The 20760-nt window shown below is 44.1% G+C and overlaps 2 protein-coding genes across 6 annotated transcripts in view; one reads left to right on the top strand and one right to left on the bottom strand.

Moving 5' to 3' along the window:
- PCSK2 (proprotein convertase subtilisin/kexin type 2) overlaps positions 1–2523 on the top strand; it is a 100087-nt gene extending 97564 nt beyond the window's left edge. The window contains exon 12 of the mRNA XM_084513454.1: positions 291–2523. Coding sequence (XP_084369580.1) covers positions 291–777 — 487 coding nt within the window. The 3' untranslated portion in view covers positions 778–2523. The remainder of the gene's footprint in view (positions 1–290) is intronic.
- Positions 1467–20760, bottom strand: part of BFSP1 (beaded filament structural protein 1) — a 76414-nt gene continuing 57120 nt past the window's right edge. For 4 of the 5 annotated variants that reach the window (XM_084513453.1, XM_084513451.1, XM_084513450.1 and 1 more), the window contains 7 exons: positions 19037–19097; positions 16319–16414; positions 15385–15477; positions 14578–14685; positions 11677–11897; positions 9665–9750; positions 1467–7720 (listed from right to left, as the gene is read on the bottom strand). In XM_084513453.1, the coding sequence (XP_084369579.1) occupies positions 6777–7720; positions 9665–9750; positions 11677–11897; positions 14578–14685; positions 15385–15477; positions 16319–16414; positions 19037–19097 (1609 nt within the window). In that variant the 3' untranslated portion in view covers positions 1467–6776. The remainder of the gene's footprint in view (positions 7721–9664; positions 9751–11676; positions 11898–14577; positions 14686–15384; positions 15478–16318; positions 16415–19036; positions 19098–20760) is intronic. The other variant, XR_014690980.1, reaches the window with a different exon arrangement.

Genomic DNA, 20760 nt, shown 5'->3' on the forward strand with positions numbered 1-20760 from the left:
TGTTAGCATTTCTCAAATAGCAGCATATGCTTCTTAATTGTATTCCTTCTCTCACTGTGTAGGTGTACATTTCATAATGTATTTCCAAATTACAGTTTTAATACCATTTTCTAAAATGAGAGTATTTTCTTTCTGGCTAAGTTTGCAGCTATTATTTCCTTACCTTTCCATGTATTAATAAGGAAGCTAGTACAGGTTTTTCTGTGAGGCACCAGAAGAGTGGTTTTAGAATAACTCACGTCATGCTGCATATATCCTTTTCATTTGCTTCATTATCTTTTGACCTGCAGAAAGATACCACCAAGTGGCAAGCTGCTCCTCACACTTACAACTGATGCTTGTGAGGGGAAGGAAAATTTTGTCCGTTACCTTGAACACGTCCAAGCAGTTATAACTGTGAATTCAACTAGGCGAGGAGACCTCAACATCAACATGACCTCGCCGATGGGAACAAAATCCATTCTACTGAGCCGGCGTCCCAGGGATGACGACTCCAAGGTGGGTTTTGACAAATGGCCTTTCATGACCACACACACTTGGGGAGAAGACCCCCGAGGCACCTGGGTCCTAGAGATTGGGTTTGTCGGCGGTGTGCCACAGCGGGGCGTGCTGAAGGAGTGGACACTGATGCTGCATGGGACCCAGAGCGCACCCTATATAGACCAAATAGTAAAAGATTATCAGTCCAAACTGGCCATGTCCAAGAAGGAAGAGCTGGAAGAAGAATTAGACGAAGCAGTGGAGAGAAGCCTGAAGAGTATACTGAGCAAGAACTAGTCTGTTCTGCATGATGGTGTCTTTCCTTTCCCAGATCCCTCTATTCACCTTTCTACTATCCAAACCTCTGTGTTAGACATATTACAATGATCGTCTCTGTAGCCAAATTATCACACTTTCTTGATTTTAAAGTCTTATATCTTGTCAATAATTATTTTAATTACCACTGAAGCAATCATTTTTTTACTCTAAACCACGAATATATTGTCCCCCACCAAATACTATGTACAGTTTGTGACTGTAAATGATTTTTCTTCTGTGTCATACAAATAGGTAATACCTGCAAACACGTTTATGGCTTTTCCCTTCATATTTTTGTGATACATGTTGTTTGTATTAAAAAAAAAAAAAGAAAGAAAGAGTGAATTTTAACATTGGCAGTTGGTGATAATGGGTGCATTTAAAAAAATATTGTGAGAGAGGGAATCACAAAGAGTTTGGTTGGCTGGAGAGGTCTTTGAATGTCTAACAGCTCCTTTTGCATCATGGACTTCAGTGGGACTTTCCCCCTGGGTTCAACCAAAGTAGCACTAGACCCTATAAAAAGAAATAATCCACAGATGAAGAAAAATTACCCATCCAATTTGCAGAAACTAATTCTTCTCAGAGCATTCTTTAGTATATACACTTACACAACATACACACTAGCACTTCAGCTGCAGAATGGTTCAATGAGCATGCAATAAGGAAGGCCAGGTGATGCTAAAGCCAGGTGACAAGAAGTGCATTGCAAACAGGGTCAGGGCATTCTAGAAGCACAAATTTCAAGAGCTTTTTTTGTTTCTTTTTTGTTTAGTTTACTTTTGGCTTTTGTTTTTAATGTTGGCAATTTAAATCAATATACCATCTTACAGCAGCATAAGCACATAGGGAAAGCACAGACCCCTGTTTTCTGGGGTTTGCAAACCTGGCTGTCAGTAAATTGCTGTGGGAAAATTTGAAGTATGCAGCTTCAGTCCCAGAGCAATTTTTTATTCAGATTTCATTAAAAAGAAAAAAAAAAAAGAAAGAAAGAAAAAAGTTATTTTTGTGTTATACAAATATATTTAAGGAGAAAAATATGCCTACATTATTTACATGTAATGCAAAGTTGGCCTTCTTGGGAAATAAAATGTAGTGTGTTTGGGAAGATTTGTCAGTAATCATTGCTCTTTGGCATTTAAAGAGTCAGTCCCATCTTCACTTCTCATATGTGAGTAAATTCAGTCTCTCCTGCCCATGGAGTCTGCTCTGGCTATTGCCACAAGACATAACGTTCCCTCAAGGGGGATTCCTCATGCTAACAACCACTACATGTTCTCAGGTGTGAGATCCCAATTTGAACGTTTGAATAATAAAGGGTCTTGATTTTGCAAATGCTTAGGCACTCACAGTAAAATCCGTGAACCTACTCAAATACTAATTTTAAGCAGGTGCTTAAGATGTTTGAGGATCCAAGATCTACTTTTTAGCAGTGACTGGTTTCAGAGTTTTATTATGTATTTTTAATATACAGAGTATTCATCTAAAGTGTTTTATTAATAAGAGTTTTCCTGGGTAATCAGGTGCATTGTGGTAGAAACGTATTCAGTAAGTAAATATTTATCTAACAAATCAAAAATGCAACCCAAAGGTTATATGGTGCATACATTTCATTGAAGAATGTATAATTTATTCTGTTATTTCAAGTGAATATCCATCTTTTATCCTTTCACAAGGCCTGTTCTTTCCTTCACAAATCCAAATGCAAATAAACAGCTCAACCTACTTGAAGTCTATGTGAATTACATTGTAAACCCAAGACAAGCAGCCTCACACCTTTCACAGGTTCTTTGTTACATGCAGCAGTCCATTAAGACAACGGAGTCACATTTGGATAAATGGTATTTCAGCAGGAGATGAATCAGGCACTGCATGATTTTATTTTAAAAATGCTCTTAGTTATTTGTTCAAACACATTATAGTGCCAACTATGTTCAACGTGATGATTTAGAAATTACCCAAAAGACAAGACAGGCCTACTTCAAACCATGAACTGGAGCTCATGAGGCATAACCCTAAACTCTGTGAAGTTAAATGAGGGGACAGGTTTGTTGGTGGCTGTTTGGAACCAAAGGGACTGCGCTGACTTCAACAGGTTTTCAGGGAAGGCACAGAATTCTCAGAAAGAGCACCATGTACAGATCAGAGGGAAGAATTTACCATATATATTTATTTATGCATACTCCCGTATGTCTAAATGCATAGAACACCCCAGTGGTATCTCTCTCTCTCTCCCCATATTACATACAATATGTATATTCACAGTATGTTACATATATTTGCTTACAAATATCTACAGAATTACATATGGTATGTAATGTATAACACATACACACGCTTACTTTTTGTGTATGTGTTCAAAGAAACAGAGAGAACTGGAAGCTACTGAAGGACTTCTAAAATGTGGAAAAAGTTTTGGAATCAGAAATGTCCATGTGGAAATCTTAAATGAATGTGCACATTCCTTTCCATTGCATTCATGTGATTTTGCAAGGCTGTTTCATCATTAAATATCTTATATAGCAACAAAATAACTAGATGGTTGTTCATATTTTCATAATGTTGACTTATTATATTAAGCGAAAGATCACAACAACGATAAACAGAAATGGTGAGTTTTGATATAAGTATATATAAAGTTAAGTGTATATACAATATAGAGATCTACTTCAAATTCCTCAGAATTTTTGCATCAGGGGATTGCTGAAAAAATATGTCCAGTTAGACAAAGTTTTTATGATATTGCTGATGGAAAATAGAGTTATTTGTTAGTATTTATAATAAAGGGGAAAATGAAGCTCATGGTTTGAAACAGGTGAATATTGTTTAACTAACACCCTGTGATGATGTTTTATAATCTGAGTAAAATAAAGAGCTGTTGTAAACTGGCAGGCCCTATCATCATTGCTTACCCATAGGTACATGGGAGGTAAGCTGATACAGTTGGGATGCCTTCCTAGCCCTCTGCTTTTTACACTTTTCATACTGATAAGGAAATTTGTGTCCCATGTTGGAGACTAAGAAAACAAACACGATCCTACGAACCAGCTGATAGCAGTACGTGAATGGTAACAGGCTTTATGTTAGCTCTGTGACGTGGTGGGATGCAGGAGATTATGGGTGCAGGCTAGGAGGAGCCTTGGGCATTACTTACATGGTTCGGCCAGGCTCCAGGGAAAGCTCTGCAAGTGTGTGAGGCTGTGCGGCTGCCGGATTGCTGCTCTCACTGGGGAAGGGGATGGATGCTCAGGACAGACAGTGACATCTTTTGAACCGTGTTTCATAAGCAATGGCAGTTCAGGCCCTGAGGAAACAACAGGACCTGCCACAGCAGTGCTTTTCTCTGCTGTTTGGAGCACTTTGAGACACACAAAAAAACTGGTTTCCCTCTACCTCCCTACTTCCCACCCACACTTTTGGATACTTTTTAAACACACATAATCCCATAGTACAGGGTGTGTGTGCTTTTGAAATATAATTTCTTACTATTTCTGCAGTAGTAAAAGATGGCTGGGAGGCTCCTTTTCTAGCTCTTATCACTGAGGCAGGAACGTGGCTGTGTTAACCAGTGCCTCAGCCCAGGCTTTACTGAACAGATGCTCAGAAGTATTTCATCATTACACTTCAGCATTTTAGTATTTGAGAATCTGCATTTAAAGCAGCGGTTAATCCACCTATCAGGAGATTTAACAGCCCTGCCAGCACTGTCACTGCCAACAATGTGTACTAGTGCTTTTCTATATCCTTGTCATCTGTATTTCACAATGAGAATCTGCCCATCACCTGCTGCCCTACTGGGCCACTGCTGTGCGTGCATGTGGCAGGCCAGCGATCTGATCAGCATTTAGGCCGTAGAGCTTCGTGGTCCTTGATTTCCCCTGAGGCTGCTGTCAGCGGCGCACTAAGCACCAGCTCGGTTTGAGTCCTGCAGCTCCGCGTTGTTGCTGGTGCAGGACCACCACATGCTGCCCAGCTCCTGCGCCGTGGGAGCCCCTTTACACTGAGCAGCCACTGACCAGGGCTTAAGAGCATCAGAAAAACCTCTGTGTGCCAGCACGGAACAGCTGGAAGTGGCAGGGGATAGTCACACCTGTGGTACCTAACTCAGGCTCTCCTGAAATATTGCTTCCTTTCCATCGACTAAAGGATTTTTTATATTCTGAGCATTAAGTTCTCTGTACTGCAGTGAGATTAAGATGGTTGGGGATTACCCAGTTCTGGCTACATGCCGCATGAATCTGTTTGCATCCTGTTTTGTTACGGAATTATTAACCAGGCTTCCTGTTGCTGCAGACTTCTTTGTACTTGCAGTAGTCACAACCTGCTTCCAGCAGGGGTAACGCTGAGCAGCTGCTCCCAGCTCACCAGAGTGCAGCCTGTGCATGCTTTGATAAATCCCTTCTACGCAGTTATTTACAGTGCTAAGAAATTCAAGATCACCAAAACCTGTAGCAAGAAATGTCTGGTATCTATTCCCACAGCTTTTCAATAAAACAGCATCCAAAAATAATCCTGACTTAAAAAAAAGTGACTGTGTGGGATCACCTGTCCCTGGTTTCAAGAATAAGGTGCCATTTCACCAGACAGAACAGCCACAACAGATGCGATACTAAACCTGCACTGGAAGTTACTAAGGAGAAAATAACAATATTGAAGGAAAGTCTCACTGGCTGTGAGAAGACAGTCAAGAAGTCACGAGCTCAGGCTAGCCAGCTCTTTCCTCCCCAGCTGACGGGCATAATGAGATAGAAAGGGAAGCCCTAACAATGCAGTGGGCTCGAAAATAAAACTTTAAAAACTCTGCTGGGATGGGAAAAGGAAAAGTGCAGAGCCAACCCAGTAAAGCATTTCAATGGGTACTTCACTTTAATGGTTTGTTGGTTTTGTTAAGCCTAAAGTCAAGCCGAGGCCTAAATGATTTACTGCAGCAGAGCTTTAAATCATGCTCTACATGAGCACATCTGCAGGGACTTCTTTTTCTCTTCCTGAGTCAAGGATCTCTGGAGGATGTTACAGAAGTACTGCTTTGTGCTTCTCCAGGAAGGGCGACATGGGAAGGCACCACTTGTTGTTCACTGTGGTGCTGCAGGTGACTAGGATGCAACAGGCTCACATAGCAGAGTTAAACTGCAAAATGCTACAGTCCAAGGAAATGCCTAACAAGAAAATACCAAAATGCAGTCTTTTAAATTGTCTGCAGTCTGCTTAAAAGCTGCTTGCCAATCTTAAATACCTTAATTGTGCTGGTGAAAGAAAAATTACGCTTTTAGTGTATTTTATAAGGGTTTTCCTTGCTTTACTTTGGTGGAACTTCAAATTTTATTCTGAGAAGATGTGCAGTAGAGCTTATGTCAAACACGGAGAGTTTTTCTTCATACCCAAAAAGAGCATTCTGCCAAGCTCACCTCTAGTTAAAGACTGTAAATGAGAGAGGTGTGGAATAGGTTACAAAAGTCAGGTTTTCAGCTCCTCCTTTGGAAGGACTCCTGCATACCCAGTCAGGTAACTTTTAATAGCAGAGCCTAGCGTGCAATGGTAAAGGCAACACACACCCGCAGTGGGTATTTCTGTAGAAGGCAAAGCTTTTATTAAAGGAACCAGATGTCACAAGTTAACATTTGCAGCTGTCTGAGAGAGGAGGAATCGTATGGCAGCTAGAGAAGCAGTAGGGGAATATGCACTGGCAACCTGCCCTGGATACTTTGGAAAGCCAGGCAACTCAATAATGGTAATTAATTTCAACTTGTCCTAATCATGAAAATAAGTCGCACAGAATGTGCCTACTGCTCCTCGTCCTGGAGCGTTCTCACAGTTGTTACACCAAAGGTGAGCCTACATCAGACAGGATTGCCATCAAAGTCTCAATCTAGTCCATACCAAACAGCAAAACTCTCACTACTGTATCATTCGGTCAGGAAAAAAGAATACATCATTTAAGAACTACGCCAGACAAGTTGACTACTGAGGATGAGTGTCACTTAGGAGCCTTTGTCACCCGGTTTCTTCTTGCTTGTCTTCTCTATCATCGTCTCCACGATCATTGCTGTCTCTTCATACGTCTGAATTCTGTCATCGGAAAACTTCTCGATGGACTCCACCACCTCCACCTTCTCATAGCTCATTGAGCCAGGCAAGCCTGCTTCCCTGAAGAGAAGGTCCTGCTTATCTTCGCGGTCATACTCTGTCTCTCGAAGGACTCCTGGCTCTGTTGGGCTTATGGGACCTGGGGAAGGAGTTGTTTCAGGCTCAGAGATGTCTGGATACTTTGTGACTTGCTCAATTTTTCCTCTTCTTTTGTCCCATTCAAACATGTCTTCTTTCTCTTCTTCTTTCAGTTTATCTTGGGGTTCAAACTCTTCCCTCCTTTCACAGACATCCCTCTTTTCTGATGGCTCAGTGGGCTCGGGCAGCTCTGGTATGGGCTCCACATCACCACTGATTGTCACCTTCCCATTGCTGGTGGAAACCGTGATCCCTCCCCCAGCCGGGATGGAGGAGGACAAGAAGCAAGGTTCTTCATAGCCTCCCTCCCCAGTTACCAGCACGTAACGTCCTTTAGGATGGGAATCGATTTTAGCTTCTGGTCGCTTGTAAACTCTTATTTTCTCCCTCACAATGTTACACAATTTATCAAAGGCTTTACTTATCTGGGCTCCGTCGGGTACATCCTCTGGGACTATTTCTTTTTCAACAAGTTTTAATCCTTCCTGCCCAGGTTCACATGTGACCGAGCCTTCATGCCTGAACTCCATCTGATCTTGGTCAAGGTCAAAAACTTCCAGAGTTCTTTCATACGTTTTTTCAGGCGAGAGCCCATCGGTTATGTCTTTAGACATGATCTCCTTTTTCCTGAAAATTTTCTTTGTCAGCGCTTTTTGTCTGGGCTTTACACTGGCAATCTCCTGCATAGCCTGGGTGATATCTAGGGGAGATGAAAACAAAGCAAACAAACAGTGCTGGACACAGCTGCTGCAAACGCTAAAGCCATCCCTCACCCTCACTGCTGTAGGTGGGGACTGAACGCAGCAAAATGTGAGCACAGCTTCCCCTGGCACATCGGACAGATGTTTCTTTTCCTGACCCCTTTGGCCAAGCAGCGATTTGGCATCTGAGACAGCCCCTTCCATACACAGCACGAGGACATGGTGACTTTGCAGCACGAAAGGCAGTGGCACAGCACATTCCCCTGTCACCAGGCCTGTATTTGTATTCAGCAGCAGAGTTTAGAGCCTGCTGCTGCAGCTGGGCTCAGCACCATCCTCCCAGGCATTGTGGCAGCTCCCTGAGCTGGACAGCAAACCTCATCTCCCAGAGACTGAAGCCACGTGCCCAAAGTCAGAGCCCCAGTCCAGCAGTGGGAGTCAGTGGGAAAAGGCTGCCTGGCCTTGTACAGCTCCACAAGCTGCGAGGGGTTTGGGGGAGTGTGGGGGAACCCCCAAAATCTTATTTAAAACCTTCCCACTGTGTGCTGAGTGGCTGGATGAGCGGTCCAGGCCTAAAGGGAAAGGCGAGCGCCAGCAGCAGCTGCTCCCGTGTTCCCAAAGACAGGTTCTGAGGGTGTCCCCTGCAGGGCCTCCCACAGGACAGCATGGGGACGCCTCGGCTTTGGGTCCCGGTGGGGCTCAGAGCCAGCCAGGCCTCTCCTGCAATTTTGGGGTGGGGGCAGAGGCAGGGAGGCAGATCAGGGGGGAGCAGCACGCAGCAGTGGGTGCGGAGCTGGGAGCCACCCAGCCAGCAGAGCTACATTGCTGCCTCTCTGACTGCTGATGCTCAGCTGCTAACTGTGGGCCCTGTCGCAGCTCAGGAGCAGCAGGAGCACAAGGAGGCTACTGACTTCCATGGCATGAGTAGCTCGAGCAGAGAAGGCAGAGGGATCAGTACTGGGAATTACAGGAACACGAGGACCAACTGACATTAAGATGCCTTCCCAAAGCAGCTGTGCTTGGCCAGTGTCACAGCTACAGGCACATAAAGTGCCCTGTGAGCCTTGCAGGCAACACGCAGAGGTATAGTTCGAGATGGGCCGAATCCTCAGCGGGTATAAAACACCCCTCGGCAGGGCAGCAGTTATATACAGCTGCTGAGGATTTGGCCTCATACCTTACGGGCCCACTCCGTTTAAAACTGCTACATTTCACAGGACAGCTAGACAAATTACACCTGCACTCCAAAAAAAACCAGCCCTTATTCAACAAAAGACAGTGTATCTTCAATCTCAGGAGTGGTTTGTTGCCAGTAAAAACCCAGCGACCTTGGATTTCAGCTATAGTGAGCGATGGTGTGTGCTGTAACTAACTACAAACTCCCCACTCTATGAACAAACTCCCCTTTTTGTTAAGCTGTCCCCTGTTTAGTCCTGGCCATTCCCACGTCACTGGGAAATGGAACAAACATCCTGATTCTAACAGGCAATCCTACAGCACAGAGGAAGCTCTCTGTCCCGAGGAGACCAGGCCATGGCACATAAACAGGATGAAAGCAATATCCTCTGCCGGCCTGCCGCACTAACCCTGTCCTGATGCTGCCTGCACATGATCTAAGTGTGGGACAACTTGCAGCAAGCCAGCAAAATACACCCCAGCTCCTTGCACAGTTTCAGGTGCCTTTGACTTTGCTCTATTGATTGGCGTAAGTAGAAAACTGCAAAAATAAGCAAAAAAAAAAAAAAAAAAAAAAAAAAGTTTGCTTGTGGCTTTGGCCTTTGACAGCTTGTCCCAAAGGCAGCTGAGCTAAGCTGAAACCGCTGCATTTAAGCCTTGAGTCAGGCTGTTGCAGCTGGTGTTCATATGGAAGACAAATGGAAAAACAGCTTAAATTACAGTGATGCTGCTCTTGACAGACACAGGAAGACGTGGCACAGGTTTACCTCTTCCCCTTGAAGCTTGAGGCTGGACAGGTCTATAGATCTGCGTGAAGAGTGTGACTGGCGTTCCTGCTATAGCAGAGTTTAACCTGCCGGAGAAGACGCGCATCAGTCAGACCTCTCCCCTCATTTCCATCAGGAGCAAGTGAAATCGTGCAAAATGAAACACGGAGGTTAAAGAAATGCATTTCTCTGTGATGAGGAGTTACAGAGAGCAATGGGAGCCTGTTCATTGTCTGGGACAATCAATACAGCCACAGCACCTTCACAGGCGTCAGGCTGGCTTCCACCAGCAGGAGTCGGGAGCAGTACACTGGTAATAAAAATCCACAGCGACACATTTGTACTTTACCACAGCACTCAGAAAGGATGGGGAGATTTTGGATGGCAAGCAGTCAGTCCAGGCCTGCCAAGACCTGTACGTCAGCTGTGTCTCTGCCTCCTACTTGTGCCTCAGCAAGAACAGGGACCAAGGGGTGTGCCCCCGAGGAAGCAGCCATACATTGCGATGTGAGGGAGAAAGCTGGCAGCACACGTCAACAGGCACCAGCTCGTTTTCCCTTTTATGACTTTTAAGAATGTCTCCCTTTGTTGTCGGGGGAAAAAAAAAGACTTAATAAGTCTCTAAGTCATGAAAAAATAAAGATTCAAGATACAGATAAAAAGCTGGTCTCATGCTGAGCTCCTCCTTGACAGAGGAATCAGAAGGCACCAGGTGAGTCAGACCCTGAGTGTTTTGAGCCTGTCAGTGTATGGAAAATGTCTTGGCCTGTAAGATTTGCTTCAACTCATATACGCTTTTGCAGTAGCCTCCAGTCCAGGGCTATGAAAGGGATGCAAAGCTGCACCTGCAGCTCTTTCCATCAGTCACTTCAGTGAACTCTGCAGTGAGGTGGCTCTGTCTGCCTTTTACCCTGGAGCTGGCTGAGTCTCTCAGAGAAATACACCATCTTTTGCCCTACCGTGTAGCTTCCAACATACGTTCATATCTGTTATTTAACTTCTAAAGCATGACAGTAACTTCATTTCAAAGGGAAAAAATGGCTCCAGTGGTAAAATGTAGATTCTCCTATGGCCAAGCTTTTCAGAGGTACCTGTGCAGTGGGGATTTTTCTCTTTGAGTATCTGAAACGGATGTGATTTTTCTGACAAATCCTTCCTGAACAACAGAGCCTCTTTGGAAGCGTCACAGGATGCATTCTCCAATTGACACCATCACCTTGCAAATGCTGGCCAGTAAAATGTGAGATTTGGTGGAATCACCTGCATACGCCTGACTTCAGAAGGGCAAGAGAAAACTGAGCAGTCTTTCTTGGAAAATATTTGAGCAGTTGGTAGTATTAAGGGTTAAAATTTTAAATGAGAGGCTGGCTTACACACAAACCAGTTACCATATCTGTGGCCTGTGCAAGTCTGCTCTGCCAACACTTGAGAGAAGATTTTTGCCTGGAGGGAGGACATACACACCGTGCAGACACTTAGACCTAGAGCTGTGTCTAGCTTAGCGCTGCAGCTCCTCTTGCAGCCAAGAGAAAGAGCCAAATCTTGACTTTCAGTGCTGAGAATTACCCTAATGGGATACTCCTGATCAAAACACTGTCCAAAATGAGATGCTGGAAGTTGGATTAAAAATCTGTTGCCCATGTGTGAAACGCTGAATTGGCTATGAGTTAGTGTCCTTCGCTGCATCTTCTGGATGACCCAGGGCAGTGGTTTGGGCACCCAGGGGTCTGGCCCTGCAGCAGCAGCCTGTTTAAGTGGCACCAGCCGCTGCTGCGAAAGCCCAGCTCCTTGCCTCTTGTGAGGCTGATGGGCAACATCTAGGGAGCCAGTGCTCCTCTGTTGATTTAAGCACAACCTGCACTTTTCTTTACCCTATTCCTCCCTTGCCTGAAGAGTGGCTTTGCTGTGAGGAGTGCTTTGCTTTACAGGACATTTGCCCTTGAACAGACATTTTTTTAAATGAGATGGAAGAGATCAGCAGGCCCTTTGGCAGCATACAAACCCAGCCTTACCGGCTGTCCTCGTTCTCGATGATGCGTTTGTAGCGTTCCAGCTCGTTCTCCAGGGACTGCTGGTAGATCACCAGCTGGCGGCAGTCGGTCGTGTACTTCTCCAAGGTCCTCTCAGCTTCTTCTATCCCCTTCCTGAGGTTTTCGATCTGCTCATTGTAAAGCTGAATTTCATCGTCATAACTCTCCTGGGTGTTTTTAATCGCTTGCTCCAGCATGGTTGTCTGGTAGACAAAGTTAGTGAGTGAGTAAAAGAATCAGCTCTAAATTATTTGGCATCCCCACCTAACAGGCATTTTCTCTAACAGGTATTAACTGTTAATAAACAGCTTTATTAAGCTGTATGATGCTGCACTGCTGACTTAAAGTTTCACCGTGCTTGTTTAGCTATTCAAATCCAATACATCTCCATCCCCTCGTCTATCCCTGGTCTCCCACTACACAGTCTGAAGCAGGGAAAGAGCTGTGTCATGTCTCCTTCCCCATGCACATGGGGCTGGCTGGCATCTCACTGCATGAGCTGCAGCTCACTGTGGGCAGCCTGTGAAGAGTGGGCAGAGTCTTAAGAGAAAAAGGAGCCGTCTCTCATCTCTGGTAGGCAGAAAGAGCTTAACAGCTGGGAAAATGTGTGCAGGCAAAACCTGTTCTTCCTTAGCTGTGGTCCACAGACCAAGCACTGGAGGATAAGGAAGGATCATTACTAGAAAGAAAGGAAGGAAGGAAGGAAGGAAGGAAGGAAGGAAGGAAGGAAGGAAGGAAGGAAGGAAGGAAGGAAGGAAGGAAGGAAGGAAGGAAGGAAGGAAGGAAGGAAGGAAGGAAGGAAGGAAGAAAGAAAGAAAGAAAGAAAGAAAGAAAGAAAGAAAGAAAGAAAGAAAGAAAGAAAGAAAGAAAAAACACTACCCTTTTTCATTTATTCCTGGGCTTTTTGACTGTAGGAAAGAAAAAAAAAAAAAAAAAAAAGACTTTGAGACTTTGTGCAGTAAGGCCTAAGTAGCAGTCATTGGAGTGCACATTAACCAGCAGGTGGCGTGAGTTCCTTGCAGAAGCAAGGGACAGGATTTACAAGTGGGGTATTTGACTGTGTAATTCTGCTCTTGCTTTAATTTGCTGATTTTTGGCTATTTATCATAGTTTCTTTATCACTTAGGATTTTCTTTTTCCTTTTTCAAACACTTTTTAAAGAGATGCCTTCTCAAAAAGCTAATGGGACAACAACTGGCTAATGGATTCTTTAATAATTGATTGATCCATCTATCTTACAGGCAAGAGTTTCAAAAACCTTTTAAGAGCCTGAATTTAGGAGGTAAGTCCCTTGGCATTAATTTGTTTATGCTGTGGTGTCAGAGTGCACCAACAGGTGAACCCCTTCTGCGTTCAGTGATCACAAGGTGGAATCCATAACCTGGGTGCCACGTGGTTGTCATATTCAGGAACATGAGAGCAAAGGCCCTCAGAGACAACTCAGTCATCAGATTGAGCCTTTGCTGTCACAAGCAACCATGTCATTGCCTTCCAATCATTTATTTCACTCTTTTAATCTCCAAGTGTGAGAAGGAATCAATTAATAAATTATCTCTAAATGGGACACGAAGATTTCATTTTGAAAGCAGCACGATTAATTCCCCAAAGAGCACATCTCTTCATTTGCCAGCAGAAGGGTGATTTTCTCCTCCTGCCTCTATATTGATTTGTGATCTCACTTGTCACTATATTGATTCCTGCCCTCGCTGGAGCACATTTGTCCTTTCCAACAAAGCATCAGACACGAGTAAGAGACTGAGGAAAAGACCTGGGGGTACCACCGTCCCCATGTACTCTAGTGAGAAAAGTTATGCCCTAAAAGTTGGAGCTGCTGCTACAGCCATCTAGAAGAGTCCAAAATCCCACCACAAGGTATTTTATTATTGTATCAGCCCTTCCCACACATACAGAGGACTGACAGCCTGAGGCACAAAAGAAGCTGCACTTGGAGGGTATAAGGTGGTCATTCTCTCACCCTATCTGCTAAGAAAACATTCAGCTGTGTTGAGGTAGATCTGACATTTACAGTTCTATGAGGCTGGTTTCAGCACAGCCTTCAGCTGCTACCCCATCTCTTGCCTCCTTTGTCCTCGCCTCCTGCATCTTGGCACTGCTCACTCAGACACTGGCTGGAGGAGGAAGGCTGATTTACTGCAGGCTTGTCAGGGAGATGGGCAGGAGCAATGAGAAAAATGAGTAAGCAATAAGAAATGGGCAGCCGTTTTCTGCAAATCAGGAATTGGCAGAAAGCAGCTGTTCTTGCTGTTGGTAGCTTCTAAACACAGGACAGGTGCTATTTAGTGCTCGTTAGTGACTGGGATGAATGCATGGTGCCAAACACAGCTGGACACCTGTGTCAAAGGACATTCAGTTTTGATTACCAAGTCTACCCAGCTGTTCTCACAGCAAGCTCAGCATCCAATGTGGCACTGACGGGAAGCACTGGGCAGAGCCCCGAAGATCCCCCATCATTTTTCATGGGGTCAGCTTCCAGCCTGACCTCAGTAAGACAGTGAGACCATCCTTGCATCACTTTTCTATCCACAGCCTCCTGCTGACTCGATCCCACAGAAGTTTATCTGTGATGTGGAAACCTTCTCCCACCAGCTGCTCCACTAAAGTTGAGATGGCTTCATCATGGCCAGGACACCCACTGCACAGCCCTGCCTGGCCATCAAAACCCAATAATTTGGGCCGCCAAGCAGACAAGAATGAAAGATCTGCAGGAAAAGATGGAAACCAAAAGGAAAGCACACCTCTAGGTCTCCAACCCCTCTGTGCTCCCAAAACCCAGTTAAAGGCCACTCAGATTTACCATGAGGCCATGGAAACAGCAGAGTTTACAAGAACTGTGGTTGTGTTTATGGCTAGCTATGGCAGTACCTCTGTCTGCAGCTTGTATTTTTGTGCCTGTAGCTGGCAGAGGATGCTCTTGTATTCCTCCAGCTGGCTCTGTAGAACAGGGATCCTCCTCTCTGCTACCAGTTTTTCCTGGTTGGAAGAAAACAATGTGTACAGGAATGTAAGTTTCACACTATTAAAAACAGTCAAAAGAAATTGCTACTGAAAACAAACCATAAAGGCAATCAGAAAATGGCAAAAGACACATAGAAAGCTCAACAGTGAACCTTGAGAAAAGCCGTGTGGCATGACTTTATGAATAAAAGACATCATATGGCAGTGCTGTAAAAGTATGGCTTATGTTGAAATTAGACCCTATGGATGTAGCTGTTCACATCTTCTTCCAGCTAATAAATGTGAGCATAGCCACTCACATGGGTGGGAATCACCAAATTTCCATCCTGTCCATAGCAATTTATTTTATTTACAAATTTTTACCACATCTTGATCCTTCCAGACAAGATTTACTGTCTGAAAATACTCATACGTCCTGCCAGCTCCTCCTCAGATGGGAGCACAGCTACTTGACCACCTGTGCCCCAGCCATTTCTGGGACTAATACCCATGCTGGCATGCACACCACCAGCACAGTGCCCCTTCTCCTGCCCACTTCAGTTTTCCAAAGCTAGAGTTAGGTTTTCTATCCTATTCAGAATCCAGTAGTTAATCACAGTTGTTGCGGTTTTCAGCTAAGTAGTTAGAGGATCAGTCAGGCTTTAAGAATAAACATGGATTCTTTTTTACTTAGTACCGACTGTGCAGTATGCATTTACTGACAGCAATGCGTACCTCAGATATGCCAGTGGTTATGGGGGACACGCGAGGGGTTGTCTGGATGATCTGCTGTAAAATATTGACGTAGGTCTGGATTTCCATAAGGTTCTGGGGTGAAGTAAAAAACATTTTCATCAGCAATTGTCATAGCAAGGTGCTTCCCGCAATGTTTTACGCTTCTGGGGCCTGTTCCTAGATATTTAGTTCTTTCAACCCAGAGAAGTTCAGGTTATGTTAAGACATATTTTTTTCCATGAGGTTTTAGTCCTGATTTCAACTGCAGGTGCTATGAGTTTCACCACATTTGGGATACGTTACAGGCATTTGTCTAAGTGATAATACACTTCACAGCCTTACTTAAGGACTATGTAATTTCTCTTGCAAAATAAGGACCAAAAGATACCTTTGCATGTGGTCCAAAAAAGTGAGCCTCTTCTTTTAAAAGTGGCAAAGATGGGACCCTGGCCTGGTACAAAGCCCTGCAGCTCTCCCAAGAAGGAGAAAGGAGCTGCATGTATTAAAGCTGGCTGCAATTTAATTATCTGGCCACAGGCTAATGGCCACAGATTAACTGGAATGCTGAGCCAGAAGATCAGGAAACCCTCTCTTACGAGAGCAAGAGCTTCTTAGCATGAACTGTGAGACAGCTTGACTGGCCTGCTGTGTTAAAATCGTGATAACTGGTCAACAAATGCCAAACATTGCTACGGCTGTCAATGTTGGACCCTGAGTGAGTCAATTTGGATGCCTGCAGCCATCCAGCCCTTGGGATCCATCCCACACTGCAGTGTGTTGTGATCACTGAATATACAAAGTGCTGCATTTATGCACTAAAACACAAACTGGATGTGCTTTAATTGGCCACTGGAACAGACCGCAGAGAAGGGCAAAGCCTCACACGTGTCTCCAGAAGAAAGACCTGAAGGAGATGGCAAACCCAGCTGGTTACCTTCTTGTATCTGTCCTTCGTGGCATTGATGTCATCCTGCAGGAACTGGGACTCGATCTGCAGCTCCAGGTTGCACAGAAGCGCTTCGTCCGCTTCCTGCAAGGCAGAGACACATCTCAGTACCCACGGCTGCAGTGCCACAAACCCACAGTGGGAATCGTCCCATGAGGGCAGCAACCTGAGCATGGATGGGAAGCCTACTGGGACAGCAGAAGGGCTATGAAACCAACAAGTTTGTACACCACGCTTTATACACCACGTTCTCCCATTGCACACCCTGCTTTTCTGCACAAATATAGTATACAATGCAGTTTAGCACTGGCAGTGTTAAAACATGTTTATCATATGCTTTCTGAATGCTGGGAGCCAAGCAATAGACACTAGGAAACACCGATGTTTGATGCTAAATCTTGCAATGGGGCATGAGTTTTAAATGGATGGCATCAGCACAGTAAGGCATTGATTTCTCCGGTGTTTATGATAAGACCTAAAGTATCTTGATACCTTTTTACTATTCCCAGAAAAAAATCTGTTAGGAAATAAACAGACTGGTCCGAACTATTTTCACTTCTCCTTTTGGTGTGTTCTTACAAATCACAAATGGTTTGGACCCATTTCTGGAACTAAACATGACAGATGAGCAAGACCCGAAAAAGTTTGCTGCAGAAGCTTCTATTATATTTATATGCATATATATACGTGTAATTATATATATACATTAAAAAAAAAAGACTCAAACTTGACCTCGGTGCTATAGACTAGAACAGAACAAGAAATCTGAATTTCACCATCTGCATTGCTCACAGTAGCTTGGAAGTTGCTACAATTGTTATTTCTCAGAAAACTTCACTGTACTTCACAGAAGACCTAACTGGAAATGACTGTGTAGTTTGTCCAACTGAAAAGTGGTGGATTTATGGTGCTTTATAGCTGGAAAGCCTTTACTGAGCTCTAAGACATCGTACCAGAATAGGAGGGTTGGTGGTCCCACCCCAGCCCCCTTTTTTTTTAAGAAAGGAACATTTTAGGGAGAATTCAGTGAGTGTCACCCCAGATGTTGCATTTTAAGAGCAATACGTTTAAAAAAAAAGGATTTAAATGAGTCCCTCTAAAATTATGTACGTGTCATTACCAGCTGCAATTATGCCTCAGCGAGTGGATCATGCATTGAAAATAAAGCACAAAAATCCATGGGCGCAGCATGTGACTGGTAGAAGGGGATTTTTCTTTTTTACATGCACAGCATGCTCTGTTCCAAAAATGTGTGGATGTTAGCTATTTCATTATGCTGCCGAGCCTCCCAGCCAGGCTTGCTGACGCGCTCGGAGGCCACCCATGTACCCGCTCTGCTCTAGAGCCATCTCCCTGCTTTGTGGGACAGCAGCTAATCCAGACCGGCACATTTGGAGCCAGTCATCACGAACGCACGCTGCTTTTCTGCACTCCTCTGCTGTCCTATTGAGAAGAAGATCAGTACAACAATGGGGATGTCAGGAGGCTTGTGGAGAGCCAAAAAAAGCCCCCAGGTCCCTGGGTAAGCAAATATTTCTGCATGTAATAAGCAAAAGCAGCATTCGGCTTTCCAATGTTCCTTCAAAGGGGAAAATACTTTTGTTTTTTGTTTCCCTTGCTTTCAGATAGGCTGGTCTCACTGGTGATGCTTTACAACACAACAGCACAGTGTATCAGCAGAACAGAAAGCTCCACATCAGCTTACTCAGGAGAAAGAGGCCAAAAGCCAGCAAAACAGGGGAAGGAAATAAAGGACCCTTTCATCGCAATTGTTCCTCCATTCCAAGTTTTAACACAATATCTCTTCTCCATTTGCTTTAAACAAATTCGGAGAGCTGTTTTGGCTTTCCCCGGGAGGCAGTTTGGATGCTACATACTATCTCTGCAATGGTCTTTCTTCCACCTTCGCTCCCAATTCTCTTCCACAGAGAACCACAGACACAAACTGGAAGGAAACTGAAAGGGTTCCAGCAGAGGCAGTTCTTCCTGTGATGCTGCTTGTCATGAAGGCTTGCCACAGGTTTGAAAGCCACTGGTAAGTAAGGCAATACTTAAAGAAGCCCAGAGGAATGCCTGGAAAGGAAACAAGTTTAACATCTGCACCTGCAATTTGCTTGAAGTCGGCCCTTTTGTTACAACACCTTAACAAAACGTGTCTTTGCTGATGTAAGAAGACTGCTGCACTGCTGTACTGATCCCAGTAGCAACCCTCTCAACCAAAACTCTCATCTTCAGCAGAATTAGCCTTACGCAAACCTCGAACTAAAATCTAACAACCCCCATGGGTGTAATTACAGCTAAAATACTGTTTATTTAGGGAAATCAGCTCCTACTCTTTAGGATTCAATAGGGCAACAGACCATAAGAAAGAATGGAGTCCAGTTAGTGACCTGGCTGGATTAAACTAAAGGTCCCCGAAGGCTTAAAACAGCAGTCAGACACCAGCAAAAATTTCAGTGGTGCCTAAGCAGTCAAAAAATAGGGGGAAGGTTTACGAGACAGAGAGAAAATTTCAGAATGGTCTAAAAACTGAGGCATATTCCCAAATGATTTTGCAGAACTAAGGCAATTCTTCAAAAGAAGAAGGTCACAGGGACTTCAAAACAGCTTGCTGTAGTAAATGAAACCACAGAAGAAAAAAAAAAAAAAAAAAAAAGAAAGAAAAAAAAGATGAAGACCTTTTCTTTTCCATTTTTCCAGGTTTACCTTATTGAGGCGTTCAAGGGTTTCTTTTAGCTTCTGCTGATATTCACGTTCATTTCTGTACCTGCAAACAGAACAAACGAGATGAAGTTCAGTGGCACATCCTTCTGCAAACTGCATTTTTATTTGCACTGTCATGTACAATATATGCTTAACATTAAAACAGAATATGAACCTTGAATGGGGCCAGAAGATTTATTTATGCATTACTATTACTTTTTTTTTCCTTTTTTCTTCGATCTCCTTTCTTTTTATGTCCTGAAGAATGAACAGCCAATGCTATTCCCACCTCTTTCAGCATGACTCGGAAAGCCAACAGGAAGGGCTCACTCATGGGATCTGACCAGGAACATGATGGAAGAACTTGGCAGAGCAAAGGAAAGGGTTTGACTTGGTGCTCTGGATTCCCAACTTCTCCTTCTTTTGAATGATATTACCTGGGCAGGTCACTGGACTGTTTTCAATTCTTATTGTGAACAGCAAAGAAACAAATAAATCCCATGAGGTTTCATTTCATCGTCATGCCTACAAATTTCCGCGCCTCCTCTGCCAAGTGCCGTTTTCTAACTAAACTAAAACAATGTCTTTTTTGCTGAATTGTATTAACTCAAGCTCCACTTCCAAGGATACAGATAAGAACATTCAGCTTCAAAAGCAAGACTGCCTTTGTATCTGTTGTTTATTAAGTATCTCACCTCCAACCAATCTTCTACCTTATAAATTGTGTGTACTCAACAAGGAAAACTTCATTAACTTAGACAATTTCTGGCAACTGGGAAAGAATAAAGCACGTTGTGGCAGCTTGTGAAAATTAAATGTATCACTACACTGTAATGCTGGGTTTACACTCCTAAAAGAAAAGAAAAAAACACAATAGTGCCAGGGTCTGAGTCCTGATGCCTTTCAGGCCTGCTCCAATCTGGCTGATTGCTGGGTCCTCACTCAAAACTTCTTCCAATGACCAGAATACTCAGCTCTGTTTTCCTTCATTCTCAAACAACCCAAATACCTGCTCTGCCACCCAGCCATCAGTCCACCTGGCAGCCTTCAGCTGCACATACAGTTAGCAATGTGTTATTTCTCTTGGAACAAGGACTGCTTCTAAGTGATTTTCAATGCACGCCATAAGCTCAACGCAAAAGGGCTAAGGGCCTCTTAGAAATGCTTCAGAGCCCTTATGGTGAAATGTGCATGCCCCTGTGATGCTGAAATGTATGTAGGTGCAGTGGCTAACAAACTGCAGCACTGTGCTGCTTCAAACCTGATTTCCACGTTCGAGTAGTGTTTAAAAGAGGTCATATGTTTCTTAGATGAGCCATGAGGTTCGTTTGCTTTTTTGAAAAGAAAAAAAAAATCTTTCTCACTCAGTCAGGTAGATTTAGGGATGCAATAAACCTTCTTGGACTGTGTCAAGAAAAAGCATTATTCGTTGTTTTTTGCATCGGGGAAAAGAAATGGAGTGGATGGAGCTGCCAGGTTCAAACAGAGCAGAACAGAGCCATGAAGGTTCCCATTACCTCACCTTCCTGAGGTTAACAGCTCTGCTGGGGCACTTACAGATTTACAGACATTTGCTAAGCCCCTCGAACCCTTGTACGGTTACAGGTGCTGGCCTTGTGAGACCACTGGGCATGCAGGAGGGGAGCCTGATGCCAGGCTTGGTTCTTCACCTGGGAAGCACAGCTCCAGCAATGCCGTAAATAACTTCTCCCAGCTTCAGCTGACAA

This window comes from Aythya ferina (assembly GCF_964211825.1).
Source record: "Aythya ferina genome assembly, chromosome: 3".
NCBI lineage: Eukaryota > Metazoa > Chordata > Aves > Anseriformes > Anatidae > Aythya > Aythya ferina.